This window comes from Pseudonaja textilis, chromosome 1, assembly GCF_049901715.1.
Source record: "Pseudonaja textilis isolate UNSWEBS1 chromosome 1, rPseTex1.2, whole genome shotgun sequence".
NCBI lineage: Eukaryota > Metazoa > Chordata > Lepidosauria > Squamata > Elapidae > Pseudonaja > Pseudonaja textilis.
Window position 1 is genome coordinate 103,573,991 of NC_141990.1, and position 25,026 is coordinate 103,599,016.

The 25,026-nt window shown below is 36.4% G+C and overlaps 1 protein-coding gene across 2 annotated transcripts in view; it reads right to left on the reverse strand.

The window, feature by feature from the left end:
- Nucleotides 1-12,743: 12,743 nt before the first annotated feature.
- Nucleotides 12,744-25,026, reverse strand: part of GRIK2 (glutamate ionotropic receptor kainate type subunit 2) — a 518,606-nt gene continuing 506,323 nt past the window's right edge. The window contains exons 16-17 of one of the 2 annotated variants that reach the window (XM_087913718.1): nucleotides 21,815-21,992; nucleotides 16,089-16,234 (exon numbers count right to left, since the gene is read on the reverse strand). In XM_087913718.1, coding sequence (XP_087769844.1) covers nucleotides 16,221-16,234; nucleotides 21,815-21,992 — 192 coding nt within the window. In that variant the 3' untranslated portion in view covers nucleotides 16,089-16,220. Of the gene's footprint in view, nucleotides 16,235-21,814; nucleotides 21,993-25,026 lie in introns of both variants that reach the window. The other variant, XM_026726676.2, reaches the window with a different exon arrangement.

The window sequence follows — 25,026 nt, forward strand, 5'->3', positions numbered from 1 at the left end:
GATTATCTGTTATTTGTAATCTAGAAATTAGCTATGCTACACAAGGCTATGTTTTACTCCCCCTGCAGAAGGGATAATGGAGCCCAGAACCCATAAGTAATGGTCCTCTATTTTCGCCATCCTGTTATGGCAGCCTCTCCTGTACAGATTATATTGGCTTTCCAGATGTGTTCAGGACAAAAGTGGTCTGGAGCTCCTTTGGGAAATAAATGGTCACCATTAAACTTCCTGTTTTATTATTTTATTTTGGTTTGATTGGTTGATATTATAAACTGCCAGAAGTCTTTTTTTAAAAAATGAAATCTGGTGGCATAAGCAAGAAGCAAAGGCAAACAAATAGCTGATTCTCTGGATTCTTCCTTGCTTTTACTTCACCATTCTGAATAGGGTCATCCATAGGAATGATCAAAAAAATCCGAATGGTGATCACAACTATGCAGTTGAAGGTCTGCTCCTTTTTTTATTGTGATGCACATGCCCACATATAAACAAAAGGTGAGACTTTGAAAATATTGTTGCAGCTGCTGTCTTAACAGATAGTCAGATTCTGAAGTATATCCTTAGAAGAGAATAGAGCTGGAACCTTGGAGGTCTTCTTCTTAAAAGCCTCCAGGGACAAAGCATCTACAACTTCTGAAGGCAAGCTGTTCCACTGGTTAATTGTTGTCACTGTTAGGAAGTTTCTCCTTAATTCCAAGTTACTTCTCTCCTTTATTAGTTTCTATTTCAATCATTTCTTGTCCTGCCCTCTGATGCTTTGGTAAATAAATTGACCCCCTCTTCTTTATGGCAGCCTCTCATATACTGCTAGTATTCCAGTATTTCAGGATACTAAATAATGATAAATAATAATAAATAAATAATGAAGAATAATGATGAGAAATTTATGTATTTGTGTTAGCCAAGTGGCAACAGCTTGCTATTGCCCAAATTTTAGAGATAATATGGACATTTTTGGATGTCCCTGCCACATTTTTGGATTGTTGCAGGGATTTACAGAGGCACCACTGGGAAATGATAAAAGTAAAACATGTAAAGAAGTGGTGGCATGCTTGGTGAATGGCTCAAGGAGGACGTGGAATTTAAGAAAGGTGCAAAGATGGCATTATTTTTTCAAGTCTTAGATATCTGTTAAGTGGTGCTGTTCTAATAATGCTGCCTTTTAAATGGGTTATTTTAATGATTTTTTCCATGGAACCAGGAAGGATATAAATTATGTATGTAAACAAGCAAATAAGGAATCTAGTCTGTTTATTAATATATCAGGACAGTCGTGTTTGAGGGAGAAAGTGGAGTGAATAATTGAAAGTTATATGTATGTCATGAAAAGGCAGAGCAAGAAAATAAATCCGTGTACCTTAATGGACTGCTTAGTAAAGATAGGGGAAAAAAATGGATGAATGCTAAGTTGTGCTAGTGCTGGTAGGAAGGTTGGAGAAATAGAAGAGATGTTTGGTAAAGAAAGTGCTCTTGGAAAGAAGCAAAAATGGCTGTGTATAGAGTATATTTCTGCCCATTTTATTACATGGAAATGATAAACATATAAGATGTGTAAAATAAGCTTAAAGTGGTAGGAATAGTTTACTAAAGAGGTATTTAATGGGTTCTGAATAACCATGGATTACATGCAAAAGTGCAAAAAGACAGAGAATAAAGTAGTTTGGTCATGGAGAATAAATAATGAAGTTAATGAGATCCTGAAAAGAAAGAGATGAGAAGTTTAAAGAACAAATTCCAATTTATAAAATAGCAATAGCAACACTTAGACTTATATACCAATTCATAGTGCTTTACAGCCCTAAGTGGTTTACAGAGTCAGCACACTGCCACCAACAATCTGGGTCGCCATTTTACTAACTTCAAAAGGGTGGAAGGCTGAGTCAACCTTTGATCAGAATCAAACTCCTGGCAGTAAACAGAGTTAGTCTGCAATACTAACTACAATTTAACCACTGTGCCACCATGTCTCTTACAAATAGCGGAAACAAGAGAGATATGGAAAAGAGGGAGTATTCTTAGCACTAACCATGTGCCTTAATTTAATTTGCTTACCATTTCTTATTTTCCACTACATAATTGTTTAGTCCACAAGGGAACATGTTTATGCATGTATGCAATAAAGTAGTATGTGTGTAATTTCACCCTGGCCCACTTTGGCTAGATTTTGATGCTGAGACAACTCATATGGCTTTCAAACAATGATTTGCCACCCACTCCCTCTACCTCATAGAAGACAATTTGTACAATGCATTCAGTAAAGTCCAACTAGAACTTTTCAGAGCCTAACAGCACATACATTTTTCAGGGCTGGACATTAAGCACTCTGGTGGATGGCCATCTACTCTCATTAGTCCACTTGGTTGCATTCAGTGTTAATGATAATAGCAATTTTCTGAATCACCTACAAGGATTGAGCAGGTGGCATTGTTTATAAGAGTTCCCGTTCTTAAGCAAGCAATTTCATTTGGTAGTTATAGGGGAAGAATGGTCATGAACCTTGACTCCTCAATTCAGCAATATTGAATTCTCCCAATGCTGCAAGTAAACGTCATTTGATGACAACCTCATTCAGCAAGCTGTCAAAGTTGTGGCAGTGCTGGAAAAAAAAACAGATTTGCAAATTTTTTAGTGAAACTTTTTAAAAAAGAAGATAACAAGTAACTCAAAGTAAGCATCTGGCTTTGTACCTGTTCTTTCATGGACTCTGAAGCACATATGTAGCTTGGGAAATCTTCTGGACTCATGATTATTGCTGAATTAGCAGTCAAAGTCATAGCAAGGCTTTTTTTCCCCCAGTTGCAGCTAGTGTGCCAGCTTTAGCTGTTCTTAAAGCATCAACTCTTGTGACAGTGATTCCATCCTCATCCCCTCAGGCTTATACCACTGAATCATGCTCTACTTGGAGCTGCTCTGACAATTGCCCTGAAATTATCATTGATTCAGAAAGAAGTTGCCTTCTTGGTGAGGAACTGAGAACTGCCATAGCAACATACCACCTATTCTGCAGAAGTCACATTGGTTGCCAATAAGCTTTCAAATATAATCTCAATTATAAATGGCTTTAAATGGTTTCCAGTTATAGTCCCTCTACAAGGGAGATGGGTCCTTAAGAAGTTTGATAGTGATACATAGGAGAGAGAGAGATATATGGATATATTATAGATAGATAGATAGATAGATAGATAGATAGATAGATAGATAGATAGATAGATAGATAGATAGATAGATAGATAGATAGTGGTAGATGGTAGATAATCCTTGGGACCATGTCCCTTTAGGCTATCTTGTAGGTTTCAACCAAGATGAGATGTTTCTTATTCACTCCCCTTGAATGACAAGCAGTTTGTAGACTTCCACACTGCCTAACTTTAGGAAAGGGATAGATAGCATGATTTCACTGGATATTTGAAACTCAGCATCTTGTAATTTATTTGGGGGGTTGTTAATTGTGGCTGCAATGTTTAAATTGAGAAAATTGGAAACTTGGTTTGTTTTTTTTATTGTATGAGCTTTTATGATGCTATCATTTTATTTCTTGCATGCTGCCCAAACCCTGGTAAATATTATAATAGAATATGGTTAGATATTATTTCCTTTTTTTTTCATGTCTTCAAAATCTTCAGAGAGCACCCATGCAAGGAGTATCAGTTCTTCAAAGGGATTCTGTTCTTGGAGTGGGTCTGAAACTCGTTTCTTTGTAATTAGAACATGTTATAAAATCTTTCAGAGAAAGCGAACTTTAGAATGTAAGGAAAAGTTTTGAAGGATTATATAAACTAAAGCATTAAAAGAAAACAAGACTGCTGGGCTTGCAAATTTATTTCTACATAGATCGCTAGTTATAGATGCTTACATAAGCAAGTTGACTGTTTTGACCCGCACAGCACTTCTGACTTCTGTGCTGCCTCAGCTCAGAAGGGCAGGACACTTACCCTTGCACCGGTCCCAGCTCATTAGTGCTGCAGTTGTGAAATTTGCTGCAAACGATTGTTGCAGAAACAGCAGCGCTCTGTGAGAAGGCATTGCATAGAGAGGTCTTTTGTCAATTGGAGGCAACCATATTGCCTGGTTCACATATCAGAGCAAGCATTAAGTATGTCTTGTTTCATGCAACGCTTTGAAATAAAAAAGGCACATGATGATTTAGAACAATATGTAAACCCCAGAACTGGATAACAAAGTCAGGAAATGGCTGTGTAAGGAGGAATAAGAAGTTATTCTCGTTGTCTTTGACTCTTATCCAGTTATAGCAAGATATAAGTTCATGGCACTCTGAACTACTTTAAAATAATAAAAACTAAGGAGGAGGAGGAGGAAGAGGTGGTGGAGGAGGAGAAGGAGGAGGAGGAGACTAAAAATATACAAAAGGTAAAAATAAAAGAGAAATAGGAGGAAGAAAAAGAAATAAGAAATAAAGATATAAAGAAAGAACTTCCTTCATTAGTACAAACAAAATTCATAACTAATCACTCTCTCTAATATTTCAACAAAAGAGCTTGTCTTCTCATATCACAGCTCTTTCTATAAATAAATTATTCACTCATATCTAAATAGCAAAAGTCCATTAAGAGTTACCAGAAATAACAACATATGTTTTAACCATAATCAAATAAATCAGTTTCAAATTCCTTTCCTTTATTTTTTAACAGAATAACTTACCATTTTTGATAATAGACTATACAAGGAAAAGAAATACCATGAAAAGATTAGCCTCTAAGGCATTAGAAGATGAGTATAAAGGACTCGAAAAAGACCTACAGAAAATGCCACAGAGAAAGAACATTAAGTTAAAAATGGATATAACCAAACATAAAATGGGTCTAATAGAAAAAGAAGAATTAGCACAAAAAATTAGAGGTGCCAAACAGAACTATTTTGAAGATGCAAATAAACCAGGTAGATGGTTAGCATATGAATTGAGAAAGGAGAAAGAATCAAGGAAAATATTGCAATCAATAGATGACCAAGGCCAAGTTTGCTATGGTAGTAAAGAGAAGAAAGAAATTATTCGAGATTATTATGGGAAACTATACACACAAGAGAATATTGATGTGGAAAGAGTTAAACAGTATTTACAGAATGCTAATTTACCCCAGATACCTAAAGAGATTGAAACAATGTTAGAAAGCAATATAAAGATGATGGAGTTAACTGAAGCACTTAAGAAAAAAAATAATGGAAAGGCACCAGGCCCAGATGGATTTCCAGCAGAATTTTTCAAAACATTACAAGAATCATTGAATTTTCCATTGCTAGAAGTTGTGAATGAAGTTATGTTAAAGAAGAGGATACCTAAATCATGGTCAGAAGCTTATATCACACTTGTTCCAAAAGAGGAGACCGATCCATTACAAATCAAGAACTATAGACCTATTTACCTACTAAACGCAGATTATAAAATTTTTGCTTCAATATTGGCAGAAAGACTTGAAAAATATTTAAATAATTTTATCCATCCTGACCAAAATGGATTTCTGCCAAAGAGACAAATTAAAGACAATATGAGAGTAATCTTGGACACTTTGGAATACTATGAGGCACATCCCCCAAAACAAATGGCTTTGATATTTCTAGATGCACAGAAGGCATTTGATAATGTGAATTGGCGATTCATGTTATTACTGCTGGAACAGATGGGCTTTACTAGAAAATTTATTCAAGCAATAGAAGCTATATATCATAAGCAGACAGCAAAGGTAATGATTGAGGGAGAACTGACAGAATCTATCGAAGAATCTAGGAAGAATTTAAGTTGCAAGCATTTGCAAATGATCTGGTTTTTATCTAGAAAACCCACTAGAAACAGCATCAAAACTGATAGAAAAGATAGAGACAAATGGAAAGGTGGCTGGTTTGAAAATAAATAAAGATAAGACAAAGATTTTGACAAAGAATATGCTATCAAGACAAAAGGAAGAACTGGCAGACCTGTTGAAAATTCAGGTTACAAATAAGATCAAGTACTTGGGGATATACTTGACAGCAAGATGCAGTACACTAAAAGGGAATAATTATATCAAACTTAAACAGCAGATAGCTCTAGATTTGGCAAAATGGGAAAATTTACAACTGTCATTAATAGGGAGAATATCAACAATCAAGATGAATATATTACCCAGAATTTTAGGAGGATTTGGTTTGCCTAATTGGGAGTTGTATTACCAAGCTACAAATTTGATGTGGGTTAAGGAATGGATAACATTAAAAAATCCTAGATTGTTGACGTTAGAAGGACATGATCTGTTGTTGGAGTGGCATGCTTTTCTATGGTATAAAGGAACTAAAACACAGGGGTATTTTAGAAGACATTATATACTGGAGTCTCTGTGGTTAAACTGGGAGAAGATTAAAAGACAGTGTTGTTTGAAAATTCCAGTCTGGCTATCAACTATTGAAGCATTTTCTTATCCTATAATATACAAAAAGGAACAAACAGATATGGTGAAATATTGGATTAAAAGGGTGAACTTAAATCTATACAAAACTAGAGGAACAAGGTATAATGATGAAATGGTTTTCATAAGCACATATGCACAAATACATTCAAGGTATGATAAAGAAAGTATAGTCAAATGATTAACAATGATATTAATGTATTTAATATATTGGCACACTGTATATATATATATGGAAGATGACTTGATGTTTTTATGTTTTGTTTGTTTGTTTCTTTTAAAAACCAACATTTTTTTAAAAAAAAGGCTAATAACCATTAATCATAACTTGACTTAATCCTTTTTTGAAGCCTGTCAAGGTGTTAGTCAACACCACATCTTCTGATGGAAAATTCAAAATATTAACTATGTATGGTATAAAAAGTATTTCTTTTTGTCTTTCCTGATTCTTCCAGGATTCAATTTCATTGAGTGATCTCTGGTTCTAGAATTTCGGAAGAATTTCTCTTTATCCACTTTACCCACGCCATGAATAATTTTGTACACCTTAATCTGAATGCTTCCCAAATAACAGATTGCTTTGAGCAATTAAATTAACCTGCCCTTGATTCAGGATTTCTCACTGTGTATGACAATATTTTGATCTCTATTGTGAATCCCAAGAATTATTCTAGAGTTATATTACTCTCATACAGTACTGTCACCCAAAATCAATAGATGTCATGAATGAAAGGAACCACGTTGTACCTACAGCCTACAACTTTCAAATTTGAAAAACTTGCCAAGAAAAGAAAAAGACAGAAATGCAAGTTCAGCATCATGAGCTGATCTCTAGAATAAAACAGCTGGCAAAAGATACATCTGTAGCTTCTTTAAAAAGTCCTAATCTTAAACTTATTTTAATAAAAGTTTGGAAAAAATGAAAAGTTGAGTCAGATATAATTATTGGGTAACTCATCATGCAATATTCAATAAAGCATATTCAGTGGCTAATATATGATGGTAAATGATAGCTAATTTTCAAACTGTATGAACTATGGATTTCATTAGAAGCTTATTAAGCTTTCATTAGCTGCTCATTAAGCATTCTATGCTGGTAAAGTCTAAAACAATTGTGGAAAGGTGGTCATACACAGAGAAGCATAGGGCACATTCTTGGTTTCATAAATAATTCATCTAAGGAAGGGGTCACCAACCTTTTGGACCTCAGGGACCACCAAACTCATAATTTTAAATCCCAGGCACCACTAACTGGCACTGTGGGCATGGCCTAATTTGTGGGTGTGGCTTGGTGGTCATGCTACTGGCTGGGCATGGCTTGTATGTAAATATTATAAATATTTATATAAATATTGAATTTTTTTATAAAAAAGAGCAACTTTTACCCAAAATCAGGCAAAGTAGGCAAGCAGATTGAGTTGCTCACAGAATCATTCAGTGATCTATCTATCTGCCATCAGGTAGTTCAGTCTGTCACATAAAATTTGCTTGCAAGCAAACTCACAAAATTAAGGACATTTGGAGCTGTGATTCTTAAACTGGGAGAATGGCTACCAGGAACAGCATTCAAGCGCTCTGTCCAGAAAAGTACAATCCTAGAAACAGCTAAGTTCCTATACAGAATTCTCAAACTCTCAGGCCTCTAGTAAAGGACCCAAGATTGAAGAAGACATATATCACCCACAAGGGTGAGAAGAGAATTTTTTAATACTGAAATACAAAAGATATAGTGATTATTTTTAAATTGCAAGCAAATGTATGTTGAAGGTGCAAACTGACATTCTCCACTAGTTAATTAATGCCATCTCAGCCTTATAAACTGGTCAAGTTTAGTTTGGTGTGAGTACTACTTTCTGCTTTGTCTCCCAGGGCAGTTCTGCTTTTATATAATAGGAATGTACTCCATCCAAACCAGATTCTTCCCATTCATCCACCATGCATTTGAGCCAATTTTGGAGCATTTAGATTAGTATAATCAGAACAGATTTTGACAGATGGTTTTAGCTGCCATTCTAGTGATCAGGCAGAAGTTCCATCCACTACATTCAATGCCATATTAAGGAGCAATTGGGGGATATTTTCATGTTTGCTATTGTGTGGAAAGTAGGGGTGGGATGCAAATTTTTAAACAACCGGTTCTGTGGGCATGGCTAGGTAAGTGTGGCTAGGTGGGCATGGTGAACATGGTTTCTTCTTTTCTTTTTTGCAGCACACCCCACCCTAGGTTTTTTTTTTTTTGCCTCCTGGGCTTCAGGGGAGCCTCCTGGGGGGTGTTTGTGCACCCAGAAGGCTTCCCTGGGGCTCAGGAAGGCAAAGAATGGAGCCTGGGAGGGCATGTAGCATGTCCCTGTGCTCCATTTTTGAGCTTCATGGGCCTCACAAGAGCCTCCTGGGGGTGTGTTTTTGCTCCCAGAAGGCTTCCCTGAGGCTCAGGAAGGCAAAGGGGAAGGGCACACAGCACCCGCTGTGCTCCATTTTTGAGCCTCATGGGCCTCAGAGGAGCCTCTTGGGGGAGCGTTTTTGCTCTCAGGAAGCTTCCCTGGGGCCCAGGAGGGTAAAAATTTGAGCATGGGGTGTTCATGAGTGCCCCTTTGCAACCTGGGCCTTAAGGAAGCCTCCTGGATGAAGCATTAAGAATCCTGGATGAAGCAGTAAGATAGCGAGGGGGATCCCAGCACAGCTGATCATCAGAACAGCTGATCATCAGGAGGGAAAAAAAGAAATACCTTAAGGAGTGACTGGGAGGGGGGAGAACATAGCATGTGTTGGGCATGCACGTTGGGCATGCACACATTGGGCATGCACGTGATGTAGCACATGGACGATAAGGACTGACTGGATAGGAAGTGGAGGGGTGGGCGGAGAGGGGTGGAACCAGCCAGGGGCATGATTTGCCGGTTCTCTGAACTGCGCAGAGTAATAACAACCAGTTCTATAGAACCAGTCCGAACTGGTAGAATCCCACCCCTGGTGGAAAGGAATGATAAGGGGAAAAAGGAAGGGAAACAAAGCCAGAACAGTCCATAACCCTTCTCTTAAAATGCCCTGTATAGAGTAAATAACATCGGGCTCTTTTGCCATAATTTTGTTGTAGCAGAGTAGGAACTGCTAATGATGCAAGTAAAGAAGAACACCACACATTTAATCCATGAATTTTTCTTCATACCTTTCTTTTTTTTTCTTTGAAAGAAATCACAAATGCAAAATGCATTTCTTCCAGTTGAATGAGAACTAGTGGGGGAAAAGTAGGAATTTTCTCTAATTGTTACAACATTGGATGAAACAGTTTTAATTTTAGAATATGTTGATGAAATCCCAATTCTGGGAATAAACCACTGTGAAGGGTGTCTTATACACAAAGTAGTAATACTGGAGACAGAGTCAAGTTTAAGGAAAGAAGTCCCTGCTAACAATGGTATATTCCTCAATCTACAACCCTTGTCCTTGTATTGCTTTATATGCTTAAGATTTTCTTATGCAGGTATTGTTCTAGCCTTCAAAGGACAAAAAAGCAGTCTCGCCTACTTTGGTTATTGAAAAGTCTTACACCTATCAACTATAGTGGTGAACAAACAATTTTTTCCTATTTGTACAAATGAATGGGAAGAATGATGACTATACAGTTTTTAAATTCTAGTTTTCTTATCCAGATGGTACTACATAATTAGCTTTTAACTGAATTTTACTTAGATTTTGTCGGCTGCATAGCAGGCTGGTTCTTTTGACAAAAACCAACTGGTTGCTAGAATTTTATAGAAAATCAGATAAATTTGACCTATAAAGGGAGCACATTTCATCTTATTTTAAAACTGTCAAAGCTTCAGCAACAGTCATAAAGCTATAATCTGAATGTCTGGGAAATGTGATGTTGGATAGCAAACATAGCCCTATGCTGGAGAACTTCTAAATATTCATTTGAGGTTGTATAAATTTCTCCCAGGGCTATAATTCTTAATAAGTTTTACATGCATATATTCCCATTATGGTTAATAATATCTGAAATGGTCTTCCTTTTCTTGTTGATGTTCCAATATAGAGGCTCTAATTCCTCCTACATTTCCAAATCAGTATAATCAAAGCTACCCAACAATGGAGAAGATGATTATCTAGGAACATCACATCAGAGATGTAAGCTACTAGCACTTATTATTTTATCACCTGTATTAAAATATTAATGTGATTATAATACTACATTGTATTTCATATCACATATCATAATCATTTATAAAAGTAAAAGGTATTCTAATAAGATTGTGGCTCTTTGGATACATGATATTTAAAAATGCCTTAAGATACTTACAAGTAAGTTAATTTGCTCAAATGTAATTCTGCCCCACTAAAGTCATATTCCAGGTGAAATGGAGAGCATTTGTGTATAATGGTGTGATGTAAAACAGAAGTTTTAGACATCCTTTTCTTTTTCAAGTATGTACAAATACATGTAATTTTGGAAGAAGGAGTCATAATCAAGTTTTCTCAGTGATGGAATTGTATCTATGGTTGAAAGTCAGAAGATAATCCTACTATGGGTTCTCAAACTCTTCTCCAACAGCGAAACTCAGAGTCCCCTATCTAAATTTGTTTAACAAACAAACAAACAAACAAATAACCTCCCTGGAATAAATTTAATATGTAGAGGAACTATGCAATGGAGGCAGAGAACGTTGTTTTCTTGCAAATATTTTATTACTCAAACTAGGTAACATCATCAGTGCTATTCCAGGGGTGGTCTTACTAAGGCTTTATAAAGTGGTACTAATACTTCACATGAGATCTTGATTCTATCCCTCTGTTAATGCAACCTAGGATTCGGTGGTGGGATTCCAATTTTTTTACTCCTGGTTCTGTGGGCTGGGCTTGGTGGGCATGGCAGGGGAAGGATGCTGTAAAATCTCCAGTCAGAAATGGTATTTGCCAGTTCTCTGAACTACTCAAAAATTCTACTATCAGTTCTCCAGAACTGGTAAGAACCTGCTGAATAGAATCTCTGCTAGGATTATATTGGCTTTTGGGGCTACCTCACACAATTGGTTCATATTTATGACATTGTACCTTAGGACTGCAAGTTTCTTCTCACCTTTATTTCTATTGAGCTAGGTTTCATCTAATCTATACCTGTACATTTGGTTTTTCTTGCCTAAGTGTAAACCTTACTTTTCTCTACACTGAATTTCATTTTGTTAGATAGGGCCCAATGCTCAAGTCTGTTCTGGATCTTGATACTATTTTCTGGGTATTGGCTATCCCTGCCAATTTAGTGTCATCTGCCAGTTTAGTGTTATCTGAAAATTTGATGAGCTCCCCTTCTATTCATTCATCTAAATCATTTATGAATCTATTGAAGAGTACTAGAACTAAAATGGGTGCTAAAATGGAATACCTTACTGCTTCATGTTGCTGTAGTTCCATTAAGGACTACATGTTGAGTGCAGTTTGTTAGCCAGTCACAAATTCATCTTGTGATGGAGCTGTCTATCCTACATTTTTCTAGCTAGACCACAAAGCAGGCCACAAAGAAGTATATTGTGATCTACTTTGTCAAATGCCTTACTGAAATCCAAATATACTATCTCCACAGCATTTTGCTGGTTCACTGATTTAATCACTTTATCAAAGAATGAAATAAGATCTGTCTGGCATGATCTGTTTTTGATAAATCCTTGTTGGCTTCTGGTTATAACTTTGCTTGCTTCTAAATGTTCGCAGATCTGTTGCTTGGTTAACTTTTTTAGGATCTTCCTATATATTGATGTCAGACTGATTGGTCTATAGATTCCTGAATATTTTTTCCCTTTTTTAAAGATGGGAACCACATCAGTTCTTTTCCAGTCCTCAGTGCTCCAGGATCTTTGAAAGATATGATCCAAGGGTTCCAAGATTAGGTCTGCCAGTTCCTTCAGAACTCTGGTATGTAATCTATCAGGTCCTGGTAATTTAAATACATTTAGAGTAGACAGGGTGTTCTCTTACCATTTTCTTGCTTATTTGTATTCCTAGTCTGACTTTTGTGGTTATGTTTTTGGTAGATTGGGCTATATTTTCTTTTTGTGTGAAAGTAGATACAAAGAATAAATTCAGCAGCTGTGCTTTCTCTCTACTGCCCATTATTTCCTTGACATCTTCTTCTATTAGTGGATAGATTATTTCCTTGACTTCATTTTGAGCCTTAGCTTTCCTGACTTCATCTTTGCAAGTTCATACACTTTGGTCCTGCCCCATTGTCCTCATATTATACAGTGGGATTCCCAAAATAATATAGCAACACAGCCAGTTTAGTTGAATAATCTGCTTTTTTTGCATTGTGTTTACTTAATCCCTAAAGCAATGCTTATTAATACATGATACAATGAGGATTTCCCCCACCACCACCACCCAGTATGTTGCAAAGCTGGATTATGATGAGTAGGACTGGTGCAAGAACACTAGTTGATTTCCATGCCAAGAGAGTCTTAGAACCTTAGTTCACTACCCTAACTACAACAGCACTCTGGTTGTTTCTGAATGGGGGTATTAATTGCAAATTATTTATTGGTGAATAATTCACACACAGTGCCAATTGTTTTATGTGAACTGATATACTTAATAATAGCTCAGGTGCACTTGTTCTTATACTTAAACAGTCCTTGATCTGTGCTATGATGTTGATGGCAAGATCTAATTCATAATACTTCAGCTTGAAAAACATTGTATTGCAATATCATAAAACAAAATCAAAACCAAATTGAGTAGGGTGTAGAAAGAGTCAAGGATGGGAATAATTTTCCTGAATTTCATTATAAAGTCTTTCTTTTTATGAAAGAAAATGTGCAGAACAAGGCACATAGGTTCCAATTCATAACAAGCTTTTGTTTCCAGAGTGTTCCAAATCAGTAGTACAACTTTTGCACAATGTAATTTACCCGCACTGAACTTCACTTTAGCAAAGCAGTTGCATACATGAAACATATTGCAATTATAAACAAGCTCTATTATGCAAGATGATTTTTTGTGGGGAAATTGGAAGAAATCAGGGATTTCCATATGTATGTGAAAGTGTAGTTACTGTTCTCCATATGATATTGACAAGTGATCTCCTATGCTCTTGTGGCACTTTGGGACACTAAGAATATCAGTCTTTTGCTGAAACAAAGAGGAACTCTAACTGCTTGAGGCATCTGTGAGTTACAGCCACAGCCCACATCCAAATCCCAGTGCAAATGGGTCTCACCATTTGAGTCATCTCACAATGAGTCACACCTTGCTTTGTTTTCAGAGGGAATAAAGAGGAACCAGGGAATATTGGAGTATAGACCTCTCCATGTGCTCTGAGCAGCAATAACCAGGAGAAATTGTTCTCATGTATTGCAAGAGTTGGTTTGTCTATAGACACATGCAACACTTTATGAAGAACTTTTTAAAAAACAGTGCAGTTTTTTTAATGAACATTTCTGCCTTGAATATACAAATAGTATGTTCGTTATCTACAGATGACTCATTGTTTGTACAAAATAATGTTTGGATTCTGTTTATTAAAAATAAAAGAAGAAAAGAAATAAGTGATTTGTTTGGCATAAAAAGCTATATTTATAAACTGTGGCTATAGTCAAGTGTCCCTTCATTATACATTTTCAGGATACAAATTTACAGTAAGACTATGTTAAAATTATTAAGATGGCATCACATCTGTTTTGAGCACCAGAAAGGTATTTGAAACACTAGTTGTTGTATATATTATTCACACAGGGGCTCCTTACCCAGAGCTTCAGAAGGCAGGAAGAAGCAATCAGCAGATGGTTCTTCTGTATAGATTTTGCTGAAAATAATAAAAATTGCACATGAACATATTCTGCAACTGTTATGCATTCCCAGAGATCTTGTACAGAAGGGATTCTCTTTAGACAGTGCCCAGTATTTAACAACTAACTGAAAGGAATAGTAGCCAGTGAGATAGAGTGGGCCTAGTCTTGAAATACATTTCAGGTGCTGATGTTCTTGCAAATTCAAGAGGGTGATGAGTGCAGAATTAGATCTTAATATTATAAGTTCTAACAGTCCTACACGCATCTTGTTCAAATCACATTGAAATTTCCAACCCACCCTTCCCAGAAAACAACTGAAAACGGACAATTTTCGTTATGTATGTGTCGTGATCATTGTTTTTTTTTTAATGTTTGTGCATTGGATTCAAACAGCAAACTGTGTGTATTTCAACTGTTATCACAATGTGGTCAAGAGGTCCGTGTCTTTCATAATTTACACACATCAGTTCATTACAGCATAATATCAGGCTTGTGAAAACCAAGGGTGTGGTATTATAAGCAGTATTGGTAGTGCACCTAGATATTATATTATCTAACTTGAAAATATTTCTCTTCTAAGATTCCCCCCCTTTTTTCCATGATAAAAATAGTTTTCACCAAACGTTGGTGGTGCACACGCACTACCAGCCACTCTGCACCACACCCCTGACCGTGATTGAAACGCAGGCTCTTGAGATGGTTGATTTAAAAAGTATTACAAAAAATTTCCATACAAAAAACTATTTTCATAGAAATCTTGCATTTCCACAAATAAATCTGAACATTCTTTTCCCTCTTGTTTTTGGATGAGGGAAAAAAAGGCTCAAGAATGTTGCTCATTTAAACACCACTGATTGTGTTGAGAAATGCAGTCCAGTTTTTAAGTTCTCCACTTTCTCTGCTGGTTAGGTGGCCCATCTATATTTCAGCTACTTGTGAGAATGCCACAGGCTCCCTTGAGTTCATTTTGAACAGGAGCAAGAGTTTTCCAGACCCCTTCAGGGTTACAAATTACACTCTTTTGCTATATCAAATGTGTACTTTGCTTCACAGTTAAACAATGACAGAATTGCTTATAGTTAGGCATCATAAGGAACATCATCTTTAAGAAAAGAAACTGAGGGAAAACTTTTTATTTTCTCATTTAAAATATGGCCCACCTCCTTTGGGTTCTCTCCAAGCTCCAACACAGATGAATTATGTGATTTTCTATTGGCATACGTTTTTATCTTTTATTCAGTTGAATGACACAGTGAGAGAAACAAAAATTGCAAGTAACACTTCTGTTTTCATTCTTCTATTTATGGTTTCCTTTTTTCATGACTTTCCCTTTGAATAAGCTCCCATCAGCTGGCAGGCCCATATTGATTTTGATCAGCAATTACAAGGTCTTCTATGCTCAAGAGTACAGAACAGTTTTTTTCCCCTGTAAATAGAGTTTTGAGCTATTATTTTTCAGAAACTCCTCTGGTACAGTAGTTACTTTTTTGAAGCTGTTTGGTTGCTTCTCCAGTCCCTGGCAAATGATGCACTTCAGAAAGATACCTGCCATTTTTCACTGTGATTCCAGAAAATTCCCATAGAACTTTTGCTTGTTACAGAAAGGTGGACCCCATGACAAACGGTGGAATGCCAACACCCGACCCTCCCTCCCCTGACAAATACGGTTGCTCTGTGATGCTTGTGATTCGAGTCTGGCCTTTGCAACTGCTTAGATCTCAGAGTCTCTAGTTCATAGACACAGCGGCATGAGGTAACTCATTTTATTTTGCACAGGTTGCATATTTCCACAGGAAACATTCTCGCAAATGTTGGTTTGGGGGCAGGGAAAAGGAAAAGAAAGGAAAGGGGGAAAAAAACAAGAGTTTGTGCTTGGGGTTGGGTGGTCTCCCAGCTCTATGCCATAGTTTCTTTTCCTGGCAACCTTCTGTCATTAAATGTGTGCATGTTGATAACCTCTTCTGTCTTCACAATTACTGGAGCCTGTGGTTTATGTTTTAACCGACGTTGGCATTTCAAGGACATTCTCAGCTCCTCTACCATGGCACTACAAAAGGACCTCTATAGGAGATGTGTGGAGAAAAAAATGAAAAGAAGAAAATAGAAAATCATAAAATTATTATTGCTGTTATTACAGTAGCTCATATATTAATTAATCATTTGATATTAATCAAGTCATTTATTTTCAATTTCTAACTGAAGCTCAGCCCAACCTAGTATGTGAAATGATTGATAAAAATTCTGCTCCTAAGTCCATGGCTAATACAGGCAACATTTCAAATTTTGCATCATTTCTCACCTGAAATTATAAATCTTCTGATTGCTCAGTCTTCCCAACCTTTAAATGTATGTTGTGCTTCAGCCAAAATCTCCTAACAACATTGTTATAGTTTAAATATGCATCTCATGTGGTTAAACTGCCATCAAGCTGTTTTGGCTTTCTGAAAACATTTTATTTTCTAAGTAGATTCTAATAATGTACATTACATATAAAGAGTTGATCCCATGTATATTACTTGGTGGTTTAATGAGGCGGTGATTGGATGAGTCACAGCTGATAATTGCACACATGGAAAGTGATGCAGCTGAAATGAAAAGATCCTTTTTTGCATCTGGCTGAAACCTCCTGCATCAGTGATTACTGTTGTACAAATGGAAACTGTCAATGGATATTACAAAAGTCATCAGCTACTGAACATACATGTTCACAGTATTCTCAGGATAAATATGCATTCAAACATCTCTTTTCATTAATTGCTGCTAGCGAAGGTCTTCAGATCATGATATTCTGAATCTTCAAAATAATGCAGATTTATTCTGAATAAAAGTCTAGTTTAAATATTGCTTTTGTATTAAATGGTGCTAAGTTAAATTTATAAATGCTGAATCAGCAAAAGAGACCAAAAAGTTGAAAGCTACACCCAAGAATAGTTAAAATAATGACAAAATGGAACAAGTTTTTATATTGCATCCATCTGTTTTAAAATATTTAGTTTTGATATTTTTCCCTGGAATTCATCAATCACTCACTCATGCATGAATTACATCTAGATCAATAAAGAAGAATATTTGAAGTTCAGAAGTGAAAGGGGTCCTTGATGCTCTCTGAGCTTGATAGTTTTCTTGCAGATGTTTCAAAGAACACCAAGGACCCTTCATTACATCTAAAATCGACAGGGCAACTGTAATGTTTTTTTTCCTTGAAGATGATGTTTTGCTTGTCATCCATGAAGCTTCATCACTTCTTGGATGAGAAGTGAAATATCCTCCTCCTCAAGGGAAAAAAAAAGCATAGTCTAGTTGCCTTTTGAAAAAGTACCTTTGAGACAACCATGAACTGTATGACCAAGAATCTCCATAGATATCAGGGACCTTATCATCATTCCCAACAAGGAAATGACAAGGAAGCTGGAAACCAAATCGTTTCAGAGCATTACTTAAAACACTTTTTGGAATATAATCAGAAAAAAAATTCATGCCTAAATTATTGCAAATCAAAAGAAATAAAACCATGTCTTCTTCTTCTGCTTAATCCTGCCAGGAATGTAAGTATACAATGGTGTAGGAATTCCAGATGCTTTTTCTGCAAAGAAGAGTTTGCAAACAAAAGAGCTTTTGCAAAAAAGCTCCAAAAAGCTTTCTCATCCTTTCAGTGCATCGTTTGATGCTCCCACTTGAAGTACATTGTAAAATTCAAGAAATCAACTTTAATAAGACAAATCATCAAGTTTAATAAGACAAATCATTTTAAAAACCACAGGGAGATGCATAATTGAGGCTACAGACTATATCTACTATCAAGGTTATCATAAACCAAACTCTGGTTTTGTATGGTTAACAGTAGGTCATCTGAAAAAGAAAATCTGTTAATGTGGCTTCCTTTTTATCAGGTTCCAGGGTTTCTATCTTGTTTCAACATAACCAAGTGTATAGCACTCATAATAGATTTGTAACTTCTGGTGATTTGATCATTTTGGCTGAATTTTAGTAAACCCAAGAGGAGAAAAAGCCAACATTTGAAAATATAGCTTCATACATTCTTTATTGTTGGAACAGTAGTCTTTGTACTTGTATCTACACATGCACAGATATGGGCTTACAACTAAAAGTACCATTTCAAATCAAATCCAAGGAGTTCTACAATCACAAGATATGCATTTTCCCCCTGCAGGTATTTCTAATATTTTATTATATAGTCCTCTACACTTTGCACTGGTTTCCCCAAACCAAAATTCATTAGTGCCTGATTAATTTAAGATACAGAACAGCTTCCTCTGACCATCGAATCCCAAATCACAATGAGCCAATTGTAACCCAACACAAACAACTATGGGGTTATTGTGCTCTCTCTCGCTCTCCCCATACATGCATGTGAAGGGAGAGGGTGGGTGAGGGAGGGAGGGGGAGAGAGGGAGAGACCATTTTACATTGGGACCACTACTTCTGATCACTATTGTATTCAAGGAAGTAGCAATATTTAGCACAGGTATCTGAAGACAAGTTTAGTATATATTATGAGTTGGAAAGTTACATATAGATTGTATAAACTTTTTTTCCCCGCTGCAAAGTTTTGCTCAAACTTTTCCAGATGTCAGATTAGAGTCTTTTTTATTTATCTTCAGACTTTCTTTTGTATACAGTGAATGTATATCTTGATAAGCTATCCCTGAAGAATGGTGTGATCTATCAAGGAACCCCCATGCATAAAACGAAGAGTTTGCCACTCTTCAGAGCAAAAGGGCTTACAGAATTACAATGTTCTGTGACCAGTTTTCCCACTTGTTTTTTTACTCCAAAGTAGCCAGGAGTGACTCAAGTTAAGAATGTGCTGTACATATAGAAGCTCTTCACTTTTTCCCTTTCCCATTTTCCTTTTGTATGGATAGATTATATGACAGAGAGACTGACAAGCAATATGAATGGATAGACAGATAGACAGTCATTCTTAAAGAGGACAATAACAGCTTGGGAAGATATATTAGACTGGGAACACAACTGAAACTATTCTCTCAGTATTGTTTTTCAGATTAATTTCAGATTCTCTGTCCCTGTTTGGGTCTACATATATGGTGTCACAGGAGATCAAGTTTTAGGAAATTATTTAATTCAATCCGAAGAAAGAACAAATGAAAAATCTCTATCTAAAGAGAGCTCTATCCAGAAGTTCTGAATGATATTCATGAATATATTTTGTACCTCCTTTTTGCTTTGTTAAATTCTACCCACCCAACCTCCCAAAAGAAGGATTGAAAAAAAATTCAAAAGCTGAAGTGTCTTTGGAAGCTATTGCCGGCACAGAATGCAGCCATATGGACATTTCTTGGGCCCCTAGGGTAAGCCATGTTATAGCACCATTGTACAAGCTGCACTGGTTGCCACTTTGCTTCTAATACTTTCAATTCAATATTTCATATTGGTAATTATCTTTAAAACCCTTTATGGCATGGATTTAGGTTACCTGAGGAACTATCTCACCCCAATGGAATTGGTTCATCTCTTCCCCTGTGCAACAGAAGGGGCATGTTATGAATCCTGTCAATCAAGGAATTTTGGCTGGCAGGAGGAGTACATTTTCTGCTGTGGTTCCTACCCTCTAGAACATCTTGTTTGATCTGAAAGTGGTTAAAGGACTGAGATAGGACTTCACCCCATGTGTATCTTTCTCCCTTCCTTGCCATCTCTGTTAGTTTTAAGTCAATTTTAATGTTAATATTTATTTATTTTTACTTACTCTAGCTTAATGAAAAGAAAGACTGGAGTCACATGATAAGCGGCGCTCCAATATCTAAGGAGCTGCCACAAGGAAGGGGGTGGGTCATCCTATTCTCCAAAGGCAGGCATATGAAGGCAGGACAAGAAGCAATACATGGGAACCAATCAAGGAGAGAAGCAACCAAGAATTAAGGAGAAATGGCGTGATAGTGAGAACAATTAATCAAAAGTGGAATGAATAGCCTCCAGAAGTCGTGGATGCTCTAATACTGGAATTTTTTAAGAAGAGAATGGACAACCATTTGTCTGAAATGGTATAGGATTTTCTGCCTGAGCAGAGGATTGGACTAGAAGATCTGCGACTCTGGTTCCTTCCAGCTCTGTTGATTCTATTTGTTTGTAAATTGCCTAGAGTCGCCTCTAAGTGGATGGGCAGCATATAAATTTAATAAATAAATCAATAAATATTTTCTCTTTATTAAATGTTTTCTTGCTCAAACTAGGGAAAGATATCTATGTGTTGAATAAATTATCTGCAGTATTCATTTTACAATATGAAAGTGCAGTAAAAAGTCAAAATTTAGTATGAATCTACAAGCTTTTCTCAGAAATTTATTACTTCCAGCTTTGCACAACAGATGGTATTTGAAATCTTGTTAAAAAAAACTTTGCCATTTGTACCTGATATGAGGGTCAGTATTCAACCATCTATTAGGGCATCTGCATCAAAGTGCTTTTCATGTTTGTTTGCTTTGAGAGTTGCCAGATTTCCCTTAGCCGTTTTTTCCTAATAAGATTCTGATCACCATTTCTCCAAGAATACCAAATAATGAGGATGTTGGGAGTTGCCAGTCCAGATTATTAAAGCCAAGAAATGCAAGCTCCCCAAAGTATGTGGATATATCTATATCTATATTTATATCATCTATATCTATATCTATATCTATATCTATATCTATATCTATATCTATATCTATACCTATACCTATATCTATCTATCTATCTATCTATCTATCTATCTATCTATCTATCTATCTATCTATATTTTAGATGGGTATCAGATGATATATGTTGTCTTAATGACCACTAATTTTTTTTAGATGATTTGATGGTTGTGATCATTGTTTATGGCAATGTTTAAGGATTGGTTTATCTCAAAATTATTAAAATAGTAAATCTGAAAAGCAAAGCAAGAAAACCTAGATAACTCACATCTTATACTTCACCTAATTCACATAATTTTAAAAACAGATAGAGGAATCCTTTTCTATTTTAATAGTATTATAATTAACTATTCAGTTCGGGGATCAATGGCAAAAATCACTTGTGAAAAGACATTGAAAACTTTGCCTTCACTTGTTTATCAAATAACCCAAGAGATTAATTAAACTCAAGATCCAGACTTTGCCGAGAATAAAATAAAAAAAAGAGTCTTCTTCAAGTAGCACAAGATTTTAAGGCTGTGGATGACTGGCAGTATTTGAAACTGCAGAGATTCTTTCTAAGAAGACTGAAATGGATTTTTTCCCCCAAAGTAGTTTTTATTGGCTTTCCTATTTATAAACTTGAATTATTCTACCAGTCTGTTACTGATTTATGCAGCAATAGAAGGATCCTCCTGTTAGAATTAGCCACAATGTTCTCCTGAAGAAAATAGAATATTAAATACTTTTAATTGGAAGATAGTAAAATAAGACCTAGATATCTCTTAATGTGAGCTTTCAGGTTTGCTGATTTCTAATTTTCACCTTTCTTTCACCAAGAATATATTATGTTGAGGACCATCATGGCAAGAATGCTCTGGGGATAGGTGAAGTCTCATCTAATGCCAACATTAGGTTGCTACTAACTAATGAATAAAGGCTTGCCAGTGATGAGTAATTACTAGCGATCAACTGAAGTGATGACCTTTGAGTTTTGCTGACTCACCTGTGGATCTAGGTTGGGGTTGATGGGATTGCACTTGTGTGGTTCCATTCTTCCCTCTCAGAGAGATCTCAGAGGATGATATTGGGCAATTGCTGAGCTGCCTCGTGGGCTCTCTTTCATGCGGAATTCCACAAGGTTTCATTCTGTCATCCTTCCTTTCAATATGTATATGAGGCCACTGGGGGAAGATAATGAAAGAGTTTGGGCTGTGGTGTATCAAGAAGTAGAAGATACACAGCCCACTTTTTTTCTTTCCCTACTTGTCAAAGCAAACTAGTGAAGACACTAATACTTCTTAGGGCCATACATGAAGGTCAATAGTTGTACAGAGACTGGACAAATAAAAGATGGTGGGATTGTTATGAACCTCATCCTATTTTGCTGGAGGTTCTGCAGTAAAGTTTTGTTTAAGGAAGTGGGCAGAAGGAGTGCAGTATGACAGTAATTCTAGGAGTTCTTCAGATTTTTTAGGATTTTAGAATATAAGACACTGTACTTTCTTGCAAGTGGTTGTTCCCATTCCATAAGGACTATTATAGGATCATTCTTAAAACACAGCAAGATACTTGCACTGGAAGCTGGTAACTTTCTGCTAACTTTGGTAATGCTGGAATCACGATAAAATAGATGACTTGCTATTTAAAAGCATACATATATGAAAAAGATTTCAAGTCACTCAATGGTCCAAATTCTGTGGAACTGAACCACTCTCAATTGAACCAGAAACTTAAGAGAAACTTAAGAGTTATTTTTGTACATTTTAAACTACTGGATACTTTGATCTGAACTGCTAATTGTTTGCTATCATGCACCTGACTCCATTGCAATGCCAACTCTATTGCAATGACAATTATTAGAGAGTAAATTGAAAGAAACATGTGAAACTCTGGAATATATTGGAGACTATATCTGAAGATAGTTACTTGTAATATTTTGAAATTAGTAAAAAAAAAGGTTCTTGGAAAAGATAACTTATGCACAAGACTTAACAATGCACTAACATCTTCTTCTATGTTCAATTAACTCAACATGATTTTGAATTTATGAATTTATTCATACAATGGATGTGAAAGGACAGAAAGATTATATTATATAAAGGACAGAGAGATTAACTACAGTCCTGAACTCCTACACTGTTTGTAAAAAATTACTACCATGTTTCTCTTATAATAAGGCTGGGTCTTATTTTTTTTTGAGCCCCTCAAAAATGGCTGGGCCATCTTTTCGGGGGTGACTTAATTTTCCCCCCTTGAATCTTTGGGCGGGCGGTGACGGCTTAGATGTTGACCTCGGCGTTGGTGGGGCACTCCGTATCGGGGTCAGTGCAGGCAGCACCATATCCGGGTGTGCTAGAAAAGTACTTCCTAACGGCAAGCCCCACCACCATTCCCCCCCATTTTGCATGTTTTAATATAGGCCTTAATTTGGGGGGAGGGGCTTAATTTCATTTCATGCCTATAAAACATGCTAGGACTTCCTATTGGGGGAGGCCGTATTGTTGGAGAAACAGGGTAGTTTACTTCATGTATTAGGAAAAAACATTGTGATTGTAAATTGCTAAACTGAAATGCCCAGCTTGGACAAAAACTATATATCGATTCTTGATGGCCTTTTTCCATGTCAATTAAGGGAATGTTTTCTGAAATATGTCTTAGTGTTTCTTTAAATGCAGAATTTCTATATTCTGGCTTTTAGAACAATGTTAGGAGTGTTTTATGTAGCACATAGAAAGAGGAAGACAAAGATTACTGGGCCTGCCTATAACATATAATATGACTTTCATTCTTCTGTGTCTTCCCTGCAGATCCTTCTCTGATCCTTGATAACAAACAACACTGTATCAAGGAACAAAGGGCATAAAACAGCTATAAGTACTAGTCAGTATCCTAGACTGGAGCTGCCTTATACATTAATTTTATCTGTGATGCTAAACAGATTGACTTTCACAGTGCAATAAGTTGGTTTCCAACAGGGAAAAAGATTTAAATCAGCTGGTGTAGTATTTTTTTAAAAAAATAGTTCTTAGAAAGACTGTTGCAGGAGTCCTCCATTGGATTGGGTTGCTTTATCAAATATTTAAATATTTAAAAATGTTGCACTGGCCCCAAATACTACTATTAGAACTCAGGTCTATTGGCATCTTAAGAAATATTGTACTTATATAACCAATATTTTTTTTTAAAAAAAGTCAAGAGTTAATTCAGGAAAAAAAGTACAAAGAGTTATTTAGACTTGCTATTTTCATATAGAAGATTTAGGCATATATAACTACCTGTAAAAAGTTATGGCTTTGTACATAAGGAATGTACTTTTAAAAAAATAAATTCACAAATGCTCCCAAAGAATAAACTCATGGGTTTTTGTGCACAAACTGTTTCTGTACTGGAAGAAAATAAATGAGATGTAAGTGCAGTTTCTGAGCTGAGTGGCTCTCCAATATGTATCCTCAAATTGAATACATACTAAAATAGTACAGTCTGTTTTTTACCCAAGACTAGTTCCGGCTGTATGTTAATGGGACTAAAGTTTAAGCCTAAAATAAATTCACTACATGGCTACATGGTTCACTATCAAACATTGTAAACCTGATAGTTGTGGCCTGTCGGCTGCCGACCCCTCCAACAGCCAAATCAGAGAAAAAGGAGGTGTGGAAATTAGGGCAATCTGGGAGCTCCAAGGTGGAAAAAGGAATGGAGCTGGCAGAGAAAGAGAGAGAGAGAGGCGGAGCCTGGGCTGTCCATCAGCCCTCAGATGGAGAGTCAACAGCCCCCAGGTCTAGAGGTGGTTGATGAAGAAGATGAGGAACAGCTGGGTTCAGTGCCTGATGCTCAGCTGCACAGATGTCAGAAAAGTGGACAGCAGTGGAAACCTATGAGCCAATCCTAGGAAAGGAAGAGCTACCACTATAATGAGGCCTCACCCTAGCTCTGGGGATAAAAGGCAGGGGGCACAGATGAATAGGTGTGGCAGACAACTATTCATCTTCCAGACGGACAGATTTGTTAGCCTGGAAGATAAACTTTTTGCCAGGGCTGCCGGCATTCCTAATAAAGGAAACTTTTGAGTTCATGTCAGAGGGTTTGTCATGTTTGGGAACCTGGGTCAGAACACTGATAATAATAACAGATCCTGAAGGGCAGAAAGTAGCAACTCATAATGGAGGTTGCTATATTAGACCTATCAGACTTTGGGCTGCAAAAATGTGGCAACCC